This window comes from Ursus maritimus, unplaced genomic scaffold (genome assembly GCF_017311325.1).
Source record: "Ursus maritimus isolate PB19 unplaced genomic scaffold, ASM1731132v1 scaffold_1, whole genome shotgun sequence".
Classification (NCBI taxonomy): domain Eukaryota; kingdom Metazoa; phylum Chordata; class Mammalia; order Carnivora; family Ursidae; genus Ursus; species Ursus maritimus.
Genome location: NW_024423343.1, coordinates 15,021,752 through 15,041,561, shown reverse-complemented (window position 1 = coordinate 15,041,561; position 19,810 = coordinate 15,021,752). Strand labels below are relative to the sequence as shown.

General features: G+C 45.3%; 1 protein-coding gene and 1 long non-coding RNA gene across 2 annotated transcripts; both read left to right on the top strand.

Annotated features, from left to right (window-relative positions):
- Nucleotides 1-11,529: 11,529 nt before the first annotated feature.
- Nucleotides 11,530-15,375, top strand: KCNE4 (potassium voltage-gated channel subfamily E regulatory subunit 4). The gene is made up of 2 exons (XM_040639853.1): nucleotides 11,530-11,807; nucleotides 12,362-15,375. Exon 2 carries the CDS (start codon nucleotides 12,388-12,390, stop codon nucleotides 12,898-12,900), a length of 513 nt encoding a protein of 170 aa, XP_040495787.1. The 5' UTR covers nucleotides 11,530-11,807; nucleotides 12,362-12,387; the 3' UTR covers nucleotides 12,901-15,375.
- Nucleotides 15,376-15,483: 108 nt separating this feature from the next.
- LOC121104385 lies at nucleotides 15,484-17,416 on the top strand. Its single transcript, XR_005836656.1, has 2 exons — nucleotides 15,484-15,604; nucleotides 16,738-17,416. It is a non-coding gene; the product is annotated as an uncharacterized LOC121104385 (long non-coding RNA).
- The last annotated feature ends 2,394 nt before the right edge of the window (nucleotides 17,417-19,810 follow it).

Genomic DNA, 19,810 nt, shown 5'->3' with positions numbered 1-19,810 from the left:
ATGTTCTGTGCCCAATGTGGAGTCCAATGCAGGGCTTGAACTCACGACCCTGAGATCAGGACCTGAGCTGAGATCAAGAATTGGGCATTTAACCGACTGAGCCAGCCAGGTGCCCTTATGTATTAATTCTTAATTTTTACTACAGTCCGATGCAGGAGATGCTATTATTATATCTCTACTTCTTAGAGAAGGAAAATGAGGCCCAGAGAAGTTGAGGAACTTGCCTAAGGTGACACAGCTGGTAACTGGTAGAGCTGGGATTTGAACCCAGTCTGGCTGCCGGAACTCAAATTCTGACCACAGCACTATAATGCATTCAGAATGCTAGACCGAAGTGATGTCGGTGAAAATGGCAGAGTAAAGACCTCTGAAAATTCTCTCCTTGATAGAAGCATCAAGAAAACTGGCAAAAATGGTCTGAATTGACTTTTTCACAACCCTAGAAATTAACCAAAGGCTTGCCACAAGCTAGGGCGTGTTTATTCAGGAAAAATGATTGAATTTCAGTAAGAACAACAAGCTTTATGGTGTTTTAAGTTACCCTGTTCCTATTCTCCTTTTCAGCTCTGCAGTAGCCTGAAAAATTAACAGCCTGAAAATGAAATCACACTGAAATCCAGTCGCCTGGCAGCCACCAGAGGGAGCAGAATGGCCTGGGAACTCCTTTAAAGCCTTATTTTCAGAGAATTGCCATTATTTTACCTTTCTAGTTATTCCCTGGGAGACACTCTTTGCAAAGTTGTCTTATTTGCTTAACTCAAATTTGTCTATTGAGGAAAACCAGGGCAACTTGCTGAAACCATTAGAGGCAACTGATTAACTTTGTGATCGCCTGAGGCGGTGGGTGATGGTTGGGGCCACCAATAAACTTACAAGAAAAACAAAAATGACTACTGAAAAGAAAAAAACTGAAGAACGAAATTCTCACAGAGGCTTTGCAAAGCTCTGACATATTCCTGGGAACCTAGAGAGTCACACCCCTGGACAGGGGCTGTGCACACGCAGGAAAGCCCTGAGTAGAGGGTAAGCTGTCACCTCTGGCTGAAACTGAAGCTCTGAGCGAGTGGGAAGTGAAGGCTAAGGCAGAGTTATAAACTGCCTGTCTGAGTGTGGAAGGTGTGCCCCAACTGGCACACAGAATCCTGTGATAAGGACTAGGAAATCTCTTGGTTCTAGGAGTTAAGTAAAATGAATCATTGTGTGATCATTAGCTAAGCACCAAACAAACCGAGTACAGATTTCAGTGGCCACGCATGACAAAGAACACAGATGGTACCGAACTGGTCCAGAAAAGTAAGCAAACAACGTGTAGACAAGCAAAGGAAATAAAAGTAATGCAGATTGAAATGGAAGAAGTAAAGCCATCTTTACTTGCAGATGACGTGATCTTATAGATGAAAAAATTTTGAGGAATTTACTAAAAAAAATCTGTTAGAACTAATAGACAAATTCATCGTAGTTTCAGAATATACCAATGTGTAAAGTCAATTGTATTTCTATACACTAGCAATGAACAATACGAAAATAAAATGAAAAAGGCAATTCCTTTTACCATTGCATCAAAAAGAATGAAATACTTAAGTAATAAATTTACCAGATGAAGTATAAGGCTTGTACACTGACAACTACAAAACGCTGTTTTAAGAATTAAGTATTTCTGAATAAATACATGGAAAATCATCTGTGTTCATGGATTGGAAACCTTGATATTACGAAGATGTCAGTACTCCCCAAACTGATCTACAGAGTCAGTAGAATCCCTATCACAATTCCAATTGTCTTTGTTTTTTTAGAAATAGACAAACTGATTCCAAAATTTATATGAAATTACAAGAACCCTAGAATAGCCAAAAGTCTTAAAAAAGAAGAAGAAATTTGGACGACTCACACTTTCTGATCTCAAAACTTACTACAAAGGTACAGAATTCAAAATAATGTGGTACTGGTGTAAGCCTGGACATATAAATCAATGAAATAGAATCGAGAGCTCCCAAATAATGCCAAACATATACAGTCAATTGATTTTCTAGAAGAGTACCAAGACCATTCAATGGGGAAAAGAGATCCACATGTAAAATAATGTATTTGGACCTCCACATCACATCATACACAAAAATTAACTCAAAATGGATCAAGAAACTTAATATAAAAGACAAAACCATAAAATTTTGGAAGGAAACATAGGTGTAAATCTTTGTGACCTTGGGCTAGGCAACAATTTCTTAGATATGACACCAAAAGCATAGGAAATAATAGAAAAAGATTAGTGGAACTTTATCAAAATTAAAAACTTTGGTGGATCAAAGGGTAGGAGAAAATGTTTGCAAATCATATATCTGATAAGGGTTTAATATCTAGAATATATAAAGAATTCTTACAATGTAACAATAAAAAGACAATCCAATGGAAAAAAAGGGCAAAAGACTTGAACAACATTTCTCAAATAATACATACGAATGACCATGAAGCACGTGAAAAGCTGCTCAACATCTTTAGTCAGCAGGGAAATACATATCAAAACCACACAGAAATATTATTTTGTGATCAAATATAGGAAAATACAATTGTGATCAAATTTAGGAAAATAACAAGTGTTGGCAAGGGGACCCTCAAAATTGTTGGCAAGCATCTGGAATTGTATAGCCTCTGTGAAAAATAGTTTGGTGGTTCTTCAAAAAGTTAAACATAGGATTCTTATAGGATGTAGTAACCCTACTCTTAGGTTTATACCCAAGAGAATTGAAAACATATGTTTCAATTTCAATCCTGTACGTAATTGTTCACAGCAACATTATTCACAAAAGCCATAGAGCAATAACAACATAAAATATCCAACAACTGATGAATGGATGAACAAAATGTGTTGGCTCCCCACGGAGGAATATTATTCAGCCTTAAAAAGGAAGGAAGTGCTGACACTTGCTTCAACATGAACGAACCTTGAAGATATTGTGCTAAGTGAAAGAAGCCAGGCACAAAGGACCACATATTGTGTCATTCCATTCCATTTCTTTTTCTTTTTTCTTTTTTTTAAGAGACAGAGAGAGAGAGAGAGCCAGCAGGGGGGAGGAGCGGAGGGAAAGGGAGAGAGAAAATCCCACATGGGCCTCAATCTCATGACCCTGAGATCATGACTTGAGCCAAAATCAAGAGTCGGACCCTTAACCAACTGAGACACCCAGGTGCCCCGTGTGATTCTATTTCTGTGAAATGTGGAGAGTGGGCAAATCCATACAGACAGAAGGTTCTTGGTTGGGGTGTGGGATGAAGGTAATGGGTATGGAGTTTTTTGGGGGATAACAAAAATGTTCCGGAATTAGATAGTGATGATGGTTGCACATTGTGAATAAATGAAAAACCACTGAATTGTACACTTCAAAATCATGAATTTTATGGTGTGGCCAGTATTATCTCAATTTAAAAAATGTTAGGAACATTTTCTGGCTGTGGTAAGGACTGACCGTTGACCCCTAAGTTACGCAGTGCTTCCTAGTTGCCAGACAGTACGCGAAGTCTATATACGATCTCATTTACTCCTTACAACGACCTGAATCCAGGCACAGGCAGGTCAATAAGGTGGTGAGTGGCAGAAACTAGCACCTGAGTGGAGGGCCCTGATTCTGGAACCTGTGTTTTTAATCCCTCTGCTTTTCTACCCATTTCTCACCATGATGGGGATTATTATTTTTCTTCTTAGGCCTAGGTGGCTTGGATAATTTAACCAAGCTTTACCTAGACTGAAGGAAGAGGTAAAATTTGCCTTTCCACTTCTATGAAATAAAAGCAAAGGCAATAAGATATTTACTGTCAAATGAGCCTCAGAATTTTTTTTCTTATAGGAAAAAAAAGAGGTCCTTGCCCAGGCGACTTGCCTTGAGGACCTGGCTTTCCATGGGTTGTGCCTATGTCATAGAGTCATCCCAGGGCTGAGCCTGACTGCTCTCACACTAGGCAGTCGCTGGAGGCTGGAGCAGCGCTGCAGGGATCCAGCGTGAGGAGGGGATCGCAGTGCCGTGTCTGAGCTGCCATGAGGAGTGTGAGCCATTGTAGACAAGTGCTCGGTCCCCTTCAAAGAGGAAGCTAATGGTATTCATGCAGGAAGCTGGGATCTGGCAAAGTCCCAATGCCAGCCACTGTTGTCCAGTGCTAATTTTTATTTTGACTTCTTTTCTTTAGAATAATTTCTTGTTGTTGTTTTGATCCTTTAATTTTATGAAATACCTGTTGGTTTAGGTTGCAGGACACGTGTATTTGTTTGAATAAATGAATCAGTGAGTGAATAAATGAAGTGACATAGACCTAATGAACATGTCATTTATTCAGGTCAGGCATAGTGGCACATGGGGTCAGGACTGAGATGGGGTTTGGCTGAAATTTCTGGACACATTAACCGAAGACACCAAGCTCTGAATCTACCCAACTGATGGTCAATGACCATCTCACATTCCAGGACACCCTCCCCATCACCCCCCCCCCCATTCCCTGGACAGGGCAGGGTACATTCTCCTCTCCTCATGCTCACTGTTCGGTATGGATCAACATTTCTGACACTCTTTTCCTGCTTGTGTGCAGGAGTGAATTATTTCTTTTCTTCCCTTCTTTTTTTTTTTTTTTTTTAAAGATTTTATTTATTTATGTGGGGCTTGATCCCAGAACGCTGGGATCACGCCCCGAGCCGAAGGCAGACGCTTAACAACTGAGCCGCCCAGGCGCCCCAAGGAGTGAATTATTTCTTGAGCTCAGAAGGAATGCTTGCTCTCAGCATGGTTCTGGGTATCAAGCTCCACATCCCTGTGTCAGGTCTTCATTCCTTGGTCTCTCATGGGAAGCAGAACGCCTCTCTTTGCAGTTGCTAGCCTGCATGAAGAGTGGCTTTGGTCTCTTTGGGTCCCAGTTGTGATCCTATAGGCAAATCCCACCTACAGTTTCTCAACAGGTGAGCTAAACTTGACGAGCTGTCCATTCTCCAGGCCCAGCGGGGCTGACCTTGACTGCTGGCACGGTTATGGCTGTGGCAAAATAGACTCATGGCCTCTTGGCTTTGGGCTGTCCTATGACTTAGACTCCAGCTCTGTCTCTTAGATTTCTTTAACTTTATTAAAGAATAATGGACAGATATAATTGTATATATTTAAAGTGTATCACGTGACAATTTGACATACATACACGTGTAGAATGATTGCCTAGGGCTAGTTAATTAACACATCTGTCACCTCACAGAGTTGACACGGTTAACTTTTCTTTTTTTTTTTTGGTGGGAAGAATGTTTCAGATCTACTCTCGGCAGCCGTCAAGTGTGTAATACTGTATTATTAACTATAGTCCACCTCAGCTTTTATTGGGCCCTGTGTTATAATCTGTTACTTAGAGGGTTTAAGAAAACCTTCCAAGGGCTTCAAAACTTTTTTTAAAAAGACTGTCGGCTTTGTCTTTCTCAATTGGATTCAGCGAGTCCTTCATGAGCCCCCTTTGTCCATGGTGCTCCAACGCCGGTCCTGACCCCTTGATTAGCTGGGGCCAGAGGAAGTGACCAAGAACGGCCAAGCAGTGTGTGTCCCAGGAATGGAGTACGTGTCTGGCGTGGTTTCAGTGGGAGGCAGGATGGCCCATCGCAGGTCTGCTATGTCCTGCTGTGGGAGCAGGACAAGTTACTCGCCTTCTCACACCCCATTGTCTACGTTTATACAACTCTGCTCGGAACAGCCTGCACTGGGCTCTTGTGGAAATTAAATAAGAAAGTCTGTGAGGAGTCCCTGGCACAGTCTTGCTATTATTCCACTCTAGGTGCTCAGAATGAAACCGAACAATCACTTCCAGTTCTCCAACTTAAATTTCAGGTAGATCCTGCCGTGGGGCTCCCCAAATGTTGTCCTTTTGTGTTTTTCTCACATTGTTTGGTATTTGTGATGAGTGGACACTCGCTAGCTGCAGGCACTGGGGCCAGCATTCCGCACATGTGACTTCCTGATAAACAAGCAGGGCTTGCAGGGTGTCATCACAAAGCAACCCTTATGATGAGTCCCGTTACTTCTTCAGACTCATTCTCTGGGGCCAGTTCTTCCCCTGCCCCAGGGTGGAAGTCTGGGAGCAGATCCCACGACCTTTCTGGTCCCTCTTAGGTAACAAAAAAATCCTCTGGCTGTTCTAGTCTCCCCAAGCAGCCTCGGTTTGGTAATTAAAATTCTCATTCCCACATGATGGTTAGAACCTCTCAAGTTCATTTACAGTCAAAACTTCTGTCCTTCCCTCTCAAGTGCTCCCCTCCCCTTGGGCCTTGGAAAGACTGAAGGCCATTGGTGGGTAGGACCATGGGCTCTGCCCCCATTCCAGGCATTTTCTTTGGATGCGGGGAACGAATGTCTTCCCTCAGCCCTTGGGCCGCCATCTTGGGCAGGAACTAGCTTGTATCCCAGGTCTGTGTGCTGCCTCTTGTGTGGCCCACGTCTGGGCTATCGGAAACACTGCAGTATCTTTCTCCTGTCAGACTCCGGGAGCGTGAGCTTTCCTTACTCAACAGCCTTTCTCCAAAGCCAGAGCTGGACACAGTCTCTCACCTTTCAGATTTTTCCAGGTGTGGGTATGACCCCAATCCTCGGTATCCAACAGGGTTTAGGCTGCACGAGATAATGAGACTCTCTCTCTTTTCTCACTTCATACAGATCCAGGGCATAGTGCTGTGCCTGGGACACTCAGTAACTAGAATAGGCCATGTGGTATGGTGGGTGGTGAGACTCAAAGACACTGTCACCAAAATCTCCAGTCTGGGTTCCGAAGCCAGCTCTGCCATGTACTAGCCATGTGATCTGGGGCAGGTTACTCCAATCACTCCGTGCCTCAGTTTCCTTATCCATGTAATAGGGATGATCCTAGAGCCTATCTCACAGGATTTTTAGGAAGATTCAATAAGATAAAATTTATAAAGTGTTTGTAGCCATTCCTGAGGCATTTCAGGCACTATGCAAGTATTTGCTAAATATACCAGGCAAAAAAGAGTTTGAATAAATAACAAGGGCAAGTTAATGACGACTTTATTAGGCATTCTCTAATCTTAAGAGTTCTGAGTTCCTGCATCCTAATGTCTTGTGGGTGATGTCCTGCCTATAGACACATCCCTCCCGAGACACGGCTGATGTTCTACGGGGGTCTGGAGGTCTTACTAAGCACCAGCAGATACCCAGTACTGTTTTACTCCAAGTGCTAGGAATGCTACAAAGTATGTGTCTAGAGAGGGTGACTCAGGGCATTACTAGGGATGACCACAGCAAGAGTTCCCAGACACAACTTTTCAGAAAGGGTTTCTGGGAAAACAGCATTGGGGTGGACACCGAGAGTTGCATTTTGCAATATTCTGCCAGTCCTGCAGCCTGGTTATCCCATATCTTCTGTTCTGTTCCTTCCTCTGAAGATGGCTGTCCGCATGGACTATGGGACATTTCTGAGTATCTGGAGACAATTAATTATCCTAGTCTTGACATGCCTGTGGGGCCAACACTGAAACACAGAGAAATGATGTAACTTAGCCAGTCACGTAGCACGGGGGAGGCCGAGCCGGGTCAGATCTCTGTACTCCAGGCTTACGTTTAATCTGATGAGATTCACCACCACGCTCTTATCCCAGCACTGACTTTGTTTAGTCACAGAAGCTGCTAAAATAATTTCAGAGATGTGTGGCCAGGGTCATTTGGTGAAAATGACGTTACCAGGAAGTTAAAATACTCAAAGCTCTGGAGAAGGTTGTGGGTCAGGATTACGTAGGGGAAAAAAAAATCAAAACAAGACCAGAAATCAGCTATAAATACAAGCAAAAGGGAAACTGTTTTACTACAGACAATATGGAGATAGGATAAAAATATGACGATTTCACTGATAACTTCTAGAACATACTAAGGTTGGTGTAGCCTCCAAAGTTTTTGATGGCATGAATTCGGAATAAACAATTTGCAATTGCACATTTGCATTTACGCTTGAGTCAGTTTGTAAATACACACTTGTATTTATGTCTGGCCATGTAAGAATTCACTTTTTATTTATTTATTTTTAAAAAGATTTTATTTATTTTTGAGAGAGAGAGAGGGAGAGCAGGAGCAGGGGGAGAGGCAGAGGGAGAAACAGACTCCCCACTGAGCACAGATCCCAGGACCTTGAGATCAAGAGCTGAGCTGAAGACAGACGCTTAACCGACTGAGCCACCCAGATGCCCCAGAAATTCACTTTTTAAAAGAAAGTTTTATGAAGGCTCAAAAAAAAAGCTGGAAAAATACCCCTCTTCTATTTTCTACTTTTTCTCAGTCCCTTTCCTGATTCCCATTGAGTGAAGCAAAGGGTAGGGAAAAGAGAATGGACTCTGGAATCGCATGGACCTGGGTTCAAATCCTGAGTCTACTACTATTGGTCTGGCCTTGAGCAATTTGCTTAGCCTCTCTGATGTTCCATTTCCTTATCTATGGGATGGGGGGTTATGGTAATTCTTACCTCACAGGGTTGAGGTAAGCAAAGCCTTTACCAAATGCCCAATTGACAACAGACACTCAGCTACGTATGGTCTGCAGAAACCTCAGACTCTTTTAAAATGCCAGTTTAGGGTGGATTTATCAAAAACATGGCACTGATGCAAAGACAGATAGATCAAAAGAACAGAATGGAGAGCTCAGCAATAGACCCACAAATATATGGTTTAATTGATTTTTGAGCAAGGTTTCAAGACAACTCAATGGGCAAAGGATTGTCTTTTCAATACATGATGTTGGAGCAACTGGACCACCATATGCGACCAAAAAATGAGTCTTGATCCATACCTTGCATTACATACAAAAATTAACTTGACATGAATCATAGAGCTAAAGCTAGAAAGTTTATAGGAGAAAATTGTTGTGACCTTGGGTTAGACAAAAATTTCTTAAGATACAAAGAAAGCACAAACCATAAAAAATTTTGATTAATTGGTTTTCATCAAAAAGAAGAAAGTTTTGGGGCGCCTGGGTGGCACAGCGGTTAAGCGTCTGCCTTCGGCTCAGGGCGTGATCCCGGCATTCTGGGATCGAGCCCCACATCAGGCTCCTCTGCTATGAGCCTGCTTCTTCCTCTCCCACTCCCCCTGCTTGTGTTCCCTCTCTTGCTGGCTGTCTCTATCTCTGTCGAATGAATAAATAAAATCTTTAAAAAAAAAAAAAGAAGAAAGTTTTGTTCTTCAAAGACACTGTTAAGAAAACGGAAATGCAAACTACGCAGTAGGAGAAAGTATCTGGAAAATGGATTTACTTCTTTAACATTGCTGTCTCCTGAAACTGTGGCACCAGGTAGATGTAATTAAGCATTCTCGTGTGTCACTATCCTCTCCCTGAAAAAGTGCAGTTTGTAGAGGCTCTTCCTTCCTCCCTCACTACTTATGCCATTATTCGCTGCCATAATTCTCGTAATACTGTTATGAGCGAGAGCTAGGAAGAAGATTGAGCTATGTGTAATAAGGTTGCAAGCCCCACAACTTAAATTGTATTCTTAGTGGGAGAGAAAAGAGCAACAATAAAAAAATCTAGAGTCAGGCACACGTGCATCAAGCAACCTGGCGCTCTTCTTAGCCACAAAGCACTCTCAAAGACGACAACAAAAAGCACAGATGGGGCACATGCATTCGGGCAATATGGCGCTAAAGCGCTTTGCATCATTTCATTGACGCGTAGGAGAAACATTGAGTCAGCATGGAGTCCTAGAAGAAGCAGAGACACCAAGGAGGCATCCAGCAGAGTTTCATCTGGGCTGTTTCCTCCCTTATGCCTGTAAAAGATTTTGCTCTTCTTAGGTCTCGGAATGGCTTTGTCTTTTGGACTCCATTCTCGCTTCATCTGTCTCTTATTGGTTTTACTGTCTTGGGACTGTTGGCTTGATTTTGGGGATTTCTCTTATTTGAAACTTTGGCCTCTGTTTGGCTTCCTGGCACCAGGCTCCGTGCTTCCTTGCTCCTTAAATCTGCTCTCCCTTTTCCCCATCTCCTCTCTGCCTCCTCAAAGTTTCCAGTTTGCCGTGTTTGACCATTGATGGGTGATTACTAAACTCATATGTCCCAAAGTACATAGTCTACCATACGGGGATCCACAATCTGCAGACATGTCTCTCCCGGGTCTCTCTTACTCTCATGACCCTGACAAACCACCAGAGGCATAGCTGAAGATGGAAGTTGTCAGGTACTTATGATAAGTACAAGTTGATAAGGCCAAATCTATCTTGGTCAAGGTAGCTGTGGAACTTTGCAATTATTGATGCACCCATGAGGATGTCTTTATTGGTGTGAGCAAAGGTCCAGTGTAGGATGATCTTGGTGTTGGCGTGCTCAGGGGTTATATGCAGGAGCCACTTGGGGCCTTATGGGTGAACATAACCTAAACCATAGGTGAGTAGAGCAGTAGGGCAAAGAGCATCCTGTGTTCATTAGCCTGCTCTTTCCACAGGTATCCCGACAGACTCAGGACCAGGCACTAACCTCGTGGGTTTGTGCAGCCGCCAGGAACAGCCCAGTGCGTGGGCTATATACACTCCAGATGCGGAAGAGGGGTGTGGCCATGCTTGCCCCCGGCTTCGGTTTAACAACAGCAGAACCACGAGAAATGTTTTCTCTAGAGTCGATTCCCCAAGACAGTCTGGCTGCAATTCATAGGCCACCAGACCACTGGGAACCGAGCATCCCTCCCAGTTGACTTTAACTTAGAATAATAGCCTCTCAGAATAAGCGTCCCGGGGAGCGGATGGGCTAACATCAAAGTCTTCCATTCCTTTTCCAATTTTGATCACAGCGACCATTTTAACACGAACTCTGCATAGGTTTTAAAAGCTTGAACTGTGCTCAGCAGGTCATCAGAAGAATCTCTGCTCCTCCCCTGACCCGCCGGAGACAGCAAAGAGACGTGTGCATGGTCTCTGTGGGACGCTATGGAGGATCGGGGATGTGCCATCCAACAGGAGAAAACCTGCCCGCAGCGTCTTGCACCATAACCCATTTCCACTTCACGCAGGCGATGGGAAACAATCTGGAAGACACATTTTAATTATAAGAAAATAAACGTATGAACTTGGTGCACAAGACGGGTAGAACGTCTCCAAGTTTTAAAAAGGCTCCCCTGTACCAGGCAGCCCTAAATCTTAGCATGATGAAGCCGATAGGGATTCAAAAGTTCACACAGTTCATATAAGTTCTCCGCTTCGAAGCTCCCACATCCAGCAATTTTACGAATCAGGCATCTGAGGCACAGAAAGCTCAGTAAGGATTTATGACATTTGTATTGTTAGTGGGACGACTGAAACGTAAGCCCGAGTTCCTTGACAGTACATCCTGCACTTGCTTCCAACTGTCTTTTATCCAGACGATGGTATTTGACTGTCTCTGAAAACCTGCAGAAGGCATCATGGTTATTCCCCAAGAGGGAGATGAAACGTGAACTCATTTTCAATGAGAGCGGACTTGGGAGAACAGTTCCAACTGGGCACATTCTTTTCTCCTCTTTCCACTCGTTTTCAGGGCCACCTGGAAGGTTTGGCTCGGGGCTCGGGAGTGAGGAGAAATCCCCGATTCCCAGTCTCTTTCTTTTCACAGCTGCGAAGTTCAGTGAGTTGAACTGCAGTGCTGTGACTGTTCGCTCTGCCACGACCAACCTCTGTTGTAAATCTTCCTCCCAGAACACGTGACGATGCATTTCTTGACTATATATCCCAACGGCAGCAGGAGAGTTGTCAGAGTGCGGAGCCCCGCAGAGAGGAAGGACGCTCTTGGACTTGGCCATTTAACAACTCAGGACTTGGGAAGAATTTGCCAGCCTTGGGTAAGTTAGCAATGCAACTTGGCTTCAGAAACATTTGAGAGAGGGCTCTTTTGTGCAATTAGTAGATGAGGTTTTCCTTCCCTTTCTCTGTTCTCAGGAAACTCGGTTTTGAATTAAAAATAGGTTTATGTTTGAGAAGCAACATGTAAGCTTTCTTTTTTTTCTCTTTGGCTCAGTTAGAAAAAGTTTCCCAGTGCCTAAAATGTGATTTATTTTCTCTATGCTCCCTTGTCTTAGGCTGATTTTTCCCTTTTGCTTTTAAAATGATAAAAGCAATGATTTTACACACTCACTTTATGAAATGCAGATACCACGACACGTATACCCTAAAAAAGGAAAGTCCTTGTCGCATTTCTCCCTATCCCTCCCTCCCTTCCCTCCATCCACTCTGGCCTCTCATAGCTCACCCGTTAGGTATTTTGTGGGTCTTCTTACCACGATTTCTCCATGCAGTTATCAGCCCTTTTGATGTTGCAATCCCACAAACCGCGTGCTCAGCTTCCTCGCTGTACCGCGGGCCGTGGGAGTGTTCTAACCTGCAGGTTTCTCCCCAGACCCTGGCTGTGTGCACGGCGCTTCAATGCTGAAGATGGAACCTCTGAACAGCACACACCCCAGCACTGCAGCCCCCAGCAGCCACCTGGTGTCCCACGTGCCTGGCAGCGAGAGCAGCAACGGCAATGAATACTTCTACGTTCTGGTTGTCATGTCCTTCTACGGCGTTTTCTTGATCGGAATCATGCTGGGCTATATGAAATCTAAGAGGCGGGAGAAGAAGTCCAGCCTCCTGCTGCTGTACAAAGATGAGGAGAGGCTCTGGGGGGAGGCCATGAAGCCGCTGCCCATGGTGTCGGGCCTGAGGTCAGTGCAGGTGCCCATGATGCTGAACGTGCTGCAGGAGAGCGTGGCGCCCGCCCTGTCCTGCACCCTCTGCTCCATGGAAGGAGACAGCGTGAGCTCCGAGTCCTCCTCCCCAGACGTGCACCTCCCCATCCAGGAGGAGGGGGCGGATGATGAGCTGGGGGAGACTTCAGAGACGCTCCTCAACGAGAGCAGCGAAGGGTCCTCAGAGAACATCCACCAGAATTCCTAGCACCCCCAGGGCCCCTGGAGGCGGCCCCATCAGCCAGCACCCTTAGGGAGAGGAAGGACACTTTCCGTGTCTGGTTTCACTTTTGCAGTGCAGCTGCCACTTTAAAGAGACTGTTGGCGAGCCCCTGCACGGGGGTGGTGGGGGACGAGGCTCCATGGGAGTCAGCAGCCAGGAGTCCACACCGGGCCTGTGGTGGACACCTGCCACGGAAAAGCCCCGAAGATGTGCAGTGTGTACCTTGACTTTGGGGTCTGGGGCTTGGGGTTCCAGTTCCGAATTGGGCAGGTCGCTGTGCTTGCCGTTGTTTTCTCACCGGATGCCCTGGGTAAGCCCTGGGGCATCTGCCCCCTCCCAGGGCTGCCCAAGGCCTAGGACAGGCTGACGGACTGGTTTTGATTTGCTACTTTGCCTAGAGCTTTGTTCTAGATCTGATTGGCTGTAAGTACCTCTCCGGTGTACCTGTGGCAAGAGTTCACAGCAGGTCACAGAGCTTCCTTTAGGAGGTCTTTGGCTTAGAGGGGGATGTCTGATGGAGGACTTTGATGGCAGAAAGCTGGAGATCCAAACCTGTTCTTTTGCATACTGTGAGGAAAAAAAAAACGCAACTTTTAAACCTGCTAACGTTGGCTGGGATTATAAAACAGAATCTGCTATTTTGACCCTATGTCTAACCTGTGACCTTGGACTCTGACCTCAGACCATCCAGCATCGCATGCTGGCATGACAGTTTTCTTGGTTGGAAGGGCTTCCCCAGAATCGAACCTGCACTCTGAACAGCTGTGCAGGGGACTTTTCCTGATCTTTCTAGAAGGGCTGATGGTGGGGTTGAACAAGGCCAAGCCGTTAGCTCTGCTGCTGCTTTTTTCCCAGCCTAGTTTTCTGAGCTGGGAGCTGACATAAAGTGGGCCTCCACGGTATGGCATTTTGTCCCGTAGCCGGGACCCAGAAGGGCATCCTCAGGCGGAGGTTGGACGAAGCAGGGGTCCAGGTTCTGTTTTCTGATCTCGAGCCCTGACACTGATTTGCTGTGTGGTCCTGGGCATGTCATCAAGAGGCTTACTGCCTTCATGAGACTCCTGAATCTAGATCCCCAGGGGGCCGGGAGGATGTCTTTGGATTTTAAGACTCTGTGATAAATCCTGTATGGCCTGGTGTGAGGAAGCTTGGACAAAATATTTCCCACTTGGCCAGTTAGTCTGAGAACGGATCTGCTTATTTAAAGGAGCAGTTGGAGACGCAGAACACATGTAACTGGGAGATTCAGGGCGAATCACTACCCCGTTCATGCTGTCATTTTCCCAGCAGTGAACCAGGGAGGCAGATACCACATTTTACTCTGCAAAGTTCCCTGGGTAGGAGGGAACTTCTTCAGCTGAGAAACCAGAATTCTAAAAGCAAACGTTCGGGAATGCTCGCTAACGTCTCCGTGTATTCCTGCGGTCAGTAGCTTTGTAGCAGACCCATTAGGCCCTTAAAGGCAAGCAGGAAGAGAAACACACCAAAAGGTCAAATTTAATTCTAGTAAAAACAATTTTTTTTTTTTTTTTTTTTTTACACATGTTCTTCCTTGATTGAAGATAGCAGTAACTACTGTTCCCATAAGGGTTAACAGTAGGGGAGCGGGCTTATCAGTTTGCCCTCACACAGTGCTAGAGGACATTTATGTTTGGGGGAAAAGGGCCCTCCGTTCACTTTAAAATTCAGAGTGTGGATTTACTCCAAAGGGGGCTGTTTGAGGTGAAAGAAGCCAAGTTCAGTTTGGCCCCTTGCCTGGAATCACTTGAATTCTGAAGCTTTACTGCGAGGGACATGTGCGTTGTCACATTTTCCATTGCTTAATCCTGAAGTTTGGTGCAAGTCTATCTGCGCCTGCTAAAAAAGTGATGTATATACTTTCTTCTTATTCTATTAAGTTGTATAAAATCGTCTTCTGTATTTAACAGTTTGTAATTTTCACACCGTTTTTTAATTTAAATAAACAAACACATTTTCCCGAAGAAGTTATGAGCTCTCTCTTTGATTCTTCAGTGTGATTCCTAGTTTCCAGGACATCCCAGACATTTCCCAAGCTGTCTCTGGATCCGGGTCATCTTCCCGGGTCAGACTCTGGGGAAGGTGTATCTTATTTCTGCCTGAGTCACGGAGGGAGCGGGGCTGGGCTTTCCCATCCTTTGATATGCATTGCAATGAATTAAAAAAAAAAAAAAAAAAGCTGCGGATGGGTCTTACATCCTCCTCTCGGTTCACAGTGGGTGGCTGTGGGGCCCTTGAATTTGAACCTGCAGAGGAACACGGCAACCTGGTGCAAAGCTGGGGCTCCAGATTTGGTGGCAAGGACTCATCTAGTTTGCATGCTGGCTAGGCAGACATTACTCACAAGTGGCCGCGGCAGCACAAACTAAGGGGCCAGGGGAGCTGCGAAGTGCACAGGGGCAAAGCTACTGAAGACCGCGGAGCGCGCGGGCGGGGGAGCCAGGGTTGGCGCTCCCGCCCCTCCCAGTCACGTGACCCGCTCGCCCCTCCCACTTGGTCTCGCTTTCGCTCTCTCCCCTAGGCTGAGGTCCGGCCAGCCTGCCGCAGCCTCTCTTTTATGATTTTATTTACACCGTCGGAAGTGCTGAAGAAAAATGACCCAAACCAGTGACCCATTTTGAGTCAAGCAGATGGTAGAGAGTGGCCTTACTTTTCCGTTTCCCTGCTTCCTGTGAGTTTAGCTTTTCAGTTTCAAGTCAATGTTTCCATTAGGTTCCCAAATAACTGTCTCCCTAAAGTCTTCATCTGGCAAAAGTACAGCGGAGCCTGGATTCTTCCCAAAGCACATCAAGGATCCCAATTCACTAGTTGGTATTTTGACAATGAAAGATGAGAACATGATTTTAAAAAGACAACAAAGCCTTTCAATTTATCCGGGCTTAATATCCTTGGTGAGGAAAGAGTTAAAACAAAAAAAAAATTTTTTTTAAACCAGGGGCGGAAGAAGAGGGAATTCTAAACTCTAATTGTCCTAAAAATATGCAGAGTACACTATGTCGTTTTAATGGAATATTTGTTTTCTTAAAAAAAAAAAAGAAGAACTTCTAAGCAGAACCTAAGGCCCAAGGGGTTTAGTCTGTGTGGATTTACTCATGCATGTGAAAATCGGAGAAGGGAATTTGGCCCCCCGCACCTAGGATATTAGAAACATATTTTAAAGCACTTAAATGTTAGGGATGAGGTAAATGGATCATCCCGCTTGCTGCATGCTGTTCTAATTACACCTTCGTACCTCAGTCAGGCGGGGCTGCTGCCGAGGAAAAGCTAGCTTTCACGGACAGAACCATGGGATCCAAATTACTGGGAAAGGCTGAACTTGGGCCAGGGAAAGAGTGCTCTTGGCTCATGATTCTGCTTGGAAAGTAGACCCCATGGTACATTTGCGAGCTGCAATTGGAGGGTTTTGTGGTCAGGCGCGCACTTCCAGGGCTCAGCTGGAGAAGGGCCATTTATCATCCTGTAAAATGTCGCTCTGATCACAGAGGTTGTGGAACAGACAGAACTTGGAGCTTGCAGTGCAATCGCGACTCCAGGTAGAGACAGACCCTACATGTGTCTTACCCCCAGTCTAGGCATCCTGCTGGAGAAAACCACCGGGAGCGTCGTGGGTTATGGGACAGGAGCTGGAGCCTAGGGCCGGAGGGAGACATGTCAGCTCACTGAGCAGGCCAGGCCGGTGGCTCAGGCAGAGGATAAATAGGGGTTCAGTGGAGACTCAGCCTTATTTTGTCTGGCTTTCTGTGGTTCTGCAGCTGTGCAGAAAGTACCCGGCCTCTCTGACCTGAGGTGTCTCTCTTTCACCAGGAGGAAGACATGCCGGCCTTTCTCTCTCGGGGTGGGGGAGCTGCTAATGACAAGAACGGTGAAACCCCCTGCGAAATATTGAGTGCTGCATGCAAGTAAATGGAAAGCAGCTCCAGGCTTCTACTTTTTAAAATGTATCCTGGATCCGACATCTGCAAATGAGAGTCACTGAACCTTCTCTTCTGTGCACGGTTTCCTCAGGAGACTGCAACATTCAGGAAAAGGATATGATTTGCCAAAGAAGAAGGGTCATAAGAGAGAAAAACCACTGTTCAATTTTGCCTTTCCCCATTTCTGAAATGTTTCCTCCCACGCAGGAAGGAACAGTTTGGGATGTGAGCTGTTACCATGGAGATAACCAGCCAAGGTCACTTGTTTGAAGGAGGAGCCCATGGCCCCACGGCACTGGATCATTAGAGCAACTTTATGAAATCGGGATTTGGTCCTTGACTCGGGCAGCGACAAGCTTTGAGCCCCGGCAGCCTCCCTTCATGGCATGGAGGAGGGGATGCAAGGAGAGCTTATCCTTTTGTCCGTACAACTCCATCTTCCTTCTCTTTGCCCCTCTCCTGCCCCATTCAATATAGGGCTGAAGTTTTGTTCTCCCAGCTCTAGGCATGTATTTTCTTACCTTGCATTTTTTTGCTAAGGAACATGATTAAAGAATTCTTCACATCAATGGCCATAGCCTTTTCTGTCCTTAAGGTTTTCCATCCCCTCTTCCAACATGGTGAGCGGCATGTTGTCTCTGGTCTTACTCCTTCCAGCTTCTGTAACAAAGTATCATAGACTGGGTGGCTTATAAACAACAGAGATTTATTTCTCATAGTTCTGGAGGCTGGTAGTCTGTGATCAGGGTTCCAACATGATCAGGTTCTGGTGAGGACGTCTTCTGCTGTGCAGGTGGCTGGCTTCTTGCATCCTCACATGGCAGAAAGACAGGAAGCTAGCTCTCTGGCTTCTTCTTATAACGGCACTAATCTCATTCATGAGGGCTCCACCTTCATGACCTAATCGTCTCCCAAAGGCCCCACCTCCAAATACCATCACACTGAGGAGTAGATTTCAATATGTGAATTTGGGGGAATGCATACAAATATACCATCCATAGCATCTCTTTCCCCAACCTCCTTCCTTTTCCTCTCTCACTTCCTTCCATTTCACGAAAGGAATGAAAACAACAAAAAACAAAACAGGAATGAAAACAACAAAAAGGAAACAGTAACCATAACACGTTGTACTTATTAAGCACTTATTACATGTCAAGCATATATATCACCCAGTTGTTACAAGCCTGTGCTTTGAGCTCCTACTACTCTCTTGTAGGTACTTCAGTAGGTGCTGGGAAAAATGTAAAGTCTGCCTGGCCTCCAAAGAGGTCAAAGTCTCCCCATAGTTGATTTCCAATAAAAATAACTTTGTTTCTGATTTATTTATAACATTAGCGCAGGGCTCTCTGGATGTAAGAATACGTAGCTTATGTCTTCAAACAATTTGAGGACACTGTGGTGTAATTAAATGGACAAAATGTATTGCTTACTTAATATTTGCCTTGTTCTGTGATAGGTGCTTTCCCTTTGATTATCTTAATCCTCTCAAGCAAACTCTGAGCTAGGTCTCTGTTACCGTTAATGTAGATATGAAAGTTGAGGCTGGGGGAAGGTAATTGCCGACTAATGTAATGAATGATCGGGATTCCAGTGTAAGTCATTTGATATAAATCTGGTATTCTTTAAACTACTGGGAAGCAGAGGCCATGAGACTTGGAATCTAGTCCCGTCGCAGACATTAGGCAGCTCTGTGACATTGCACTGGTTGCTCAACCTTTCTGGGTTTCCTCCTTAGTAAGATGAAGATAGTAATATCTTCTCTATTGACCTCAAAACACTGTCAGAACTGCCTATGAAGCAGCTGGAAAAGTAAAAAGTGCTTGTCTTTGACAGGGGACTGCGTGTAGACATTACTAGCATGCAGCAGTATCCAGCTCTTCTCCCCTTCTGAGAACATGGAAATTTCCACTTCTCCTCCCCTAACACCGGGGCAGGGATATGACTCATTCTGGTCAATGTAAACTTGGTAGACAAGATGTATGTCACCTATCAGCTAAGTCAGTGAAAAGCCCAGGTATGTTATTTCCAGTCCCCTCCTTACTTACGTGTAACTAGTGAGACCAGATGTTCCAGGTGGTACGAATGATTGTTGGAGCCTGAATTGGCCTGGAATGGAACTGCGTGGAAGGCAACTGCTCTGGAGAGTTGCCTAAACCTGCAGCTGGCTTTGTGTGAAGCAATAATAACGTAAGCTATGGTAAATATTGAGAATTAGGGGTTTTGCTCCTGCAGCAGAACCTCACCCGTCAGATTATACAGGGCACCCCAATATTAGAGAGACACAGAAGTCAGAAGGTGCCTTCTACATCATCTAACCCAACCCCTCTGTTTACTGATGACGAAATCAAGGCGCAAAGCTGCTGAGTGACTTGTTCAATGTCATAGAGGGAGACAGGAGCAGAGCTGGGATCACAACTCAGATCTCCTGACATTTGGTTCAGGATCCCCATGGTGGGCAAGGCTTAGGGAAAACAGAGGACCTAGGGGTCTTCTCACTTAGAGCATCCCTGAGCAGCTCTGAGTCACTGTGTGCCTCTGGTTGCTAGCCCCATGAACTGTGCCAGGAAGTAGCTTCTTTTTTCCTGCCCAAACCCTGGTACTTACTGCTCTTTGTGGGGGGATGGATCTGAGCTGGCAGAAGTACACACATTCCCCCAAAGCAGTACAATGTGACATCACTGGAAACTTTAATAAAGGGGAAGAAGCTATAAATAGGAGGAGGGAACTATTCAAACAGGGCTGAACGTACTTGTCTCGCACGCAGCTTATTGGCTTCGACCTTCTGTTTGTTGTTTGGTTGGTTGGTTGGTTTGTATGTTTCAGCCTAGCTCCAGCCCCAGAGTGGGTCGCAGGCAGCCCCCCTCAGTGCAGAATGCTCCCAGGACTGATGGTACTAGGTTCCGGGCAAGGACCCTTGCAGGTAAATGCTGGAGGTCCAGCTCCAGATTGGGGTTTCAGATGAT

What these genes read in the sequence shown, in the direction of transcription:
- KCNE4 (XM_040639853.1), top strand. Translation starts at nt 12,388, where the DNA reads ATGCTGAAGATGGAACCTCTGAACAGCACACACCCCAGCACTGCAGCC.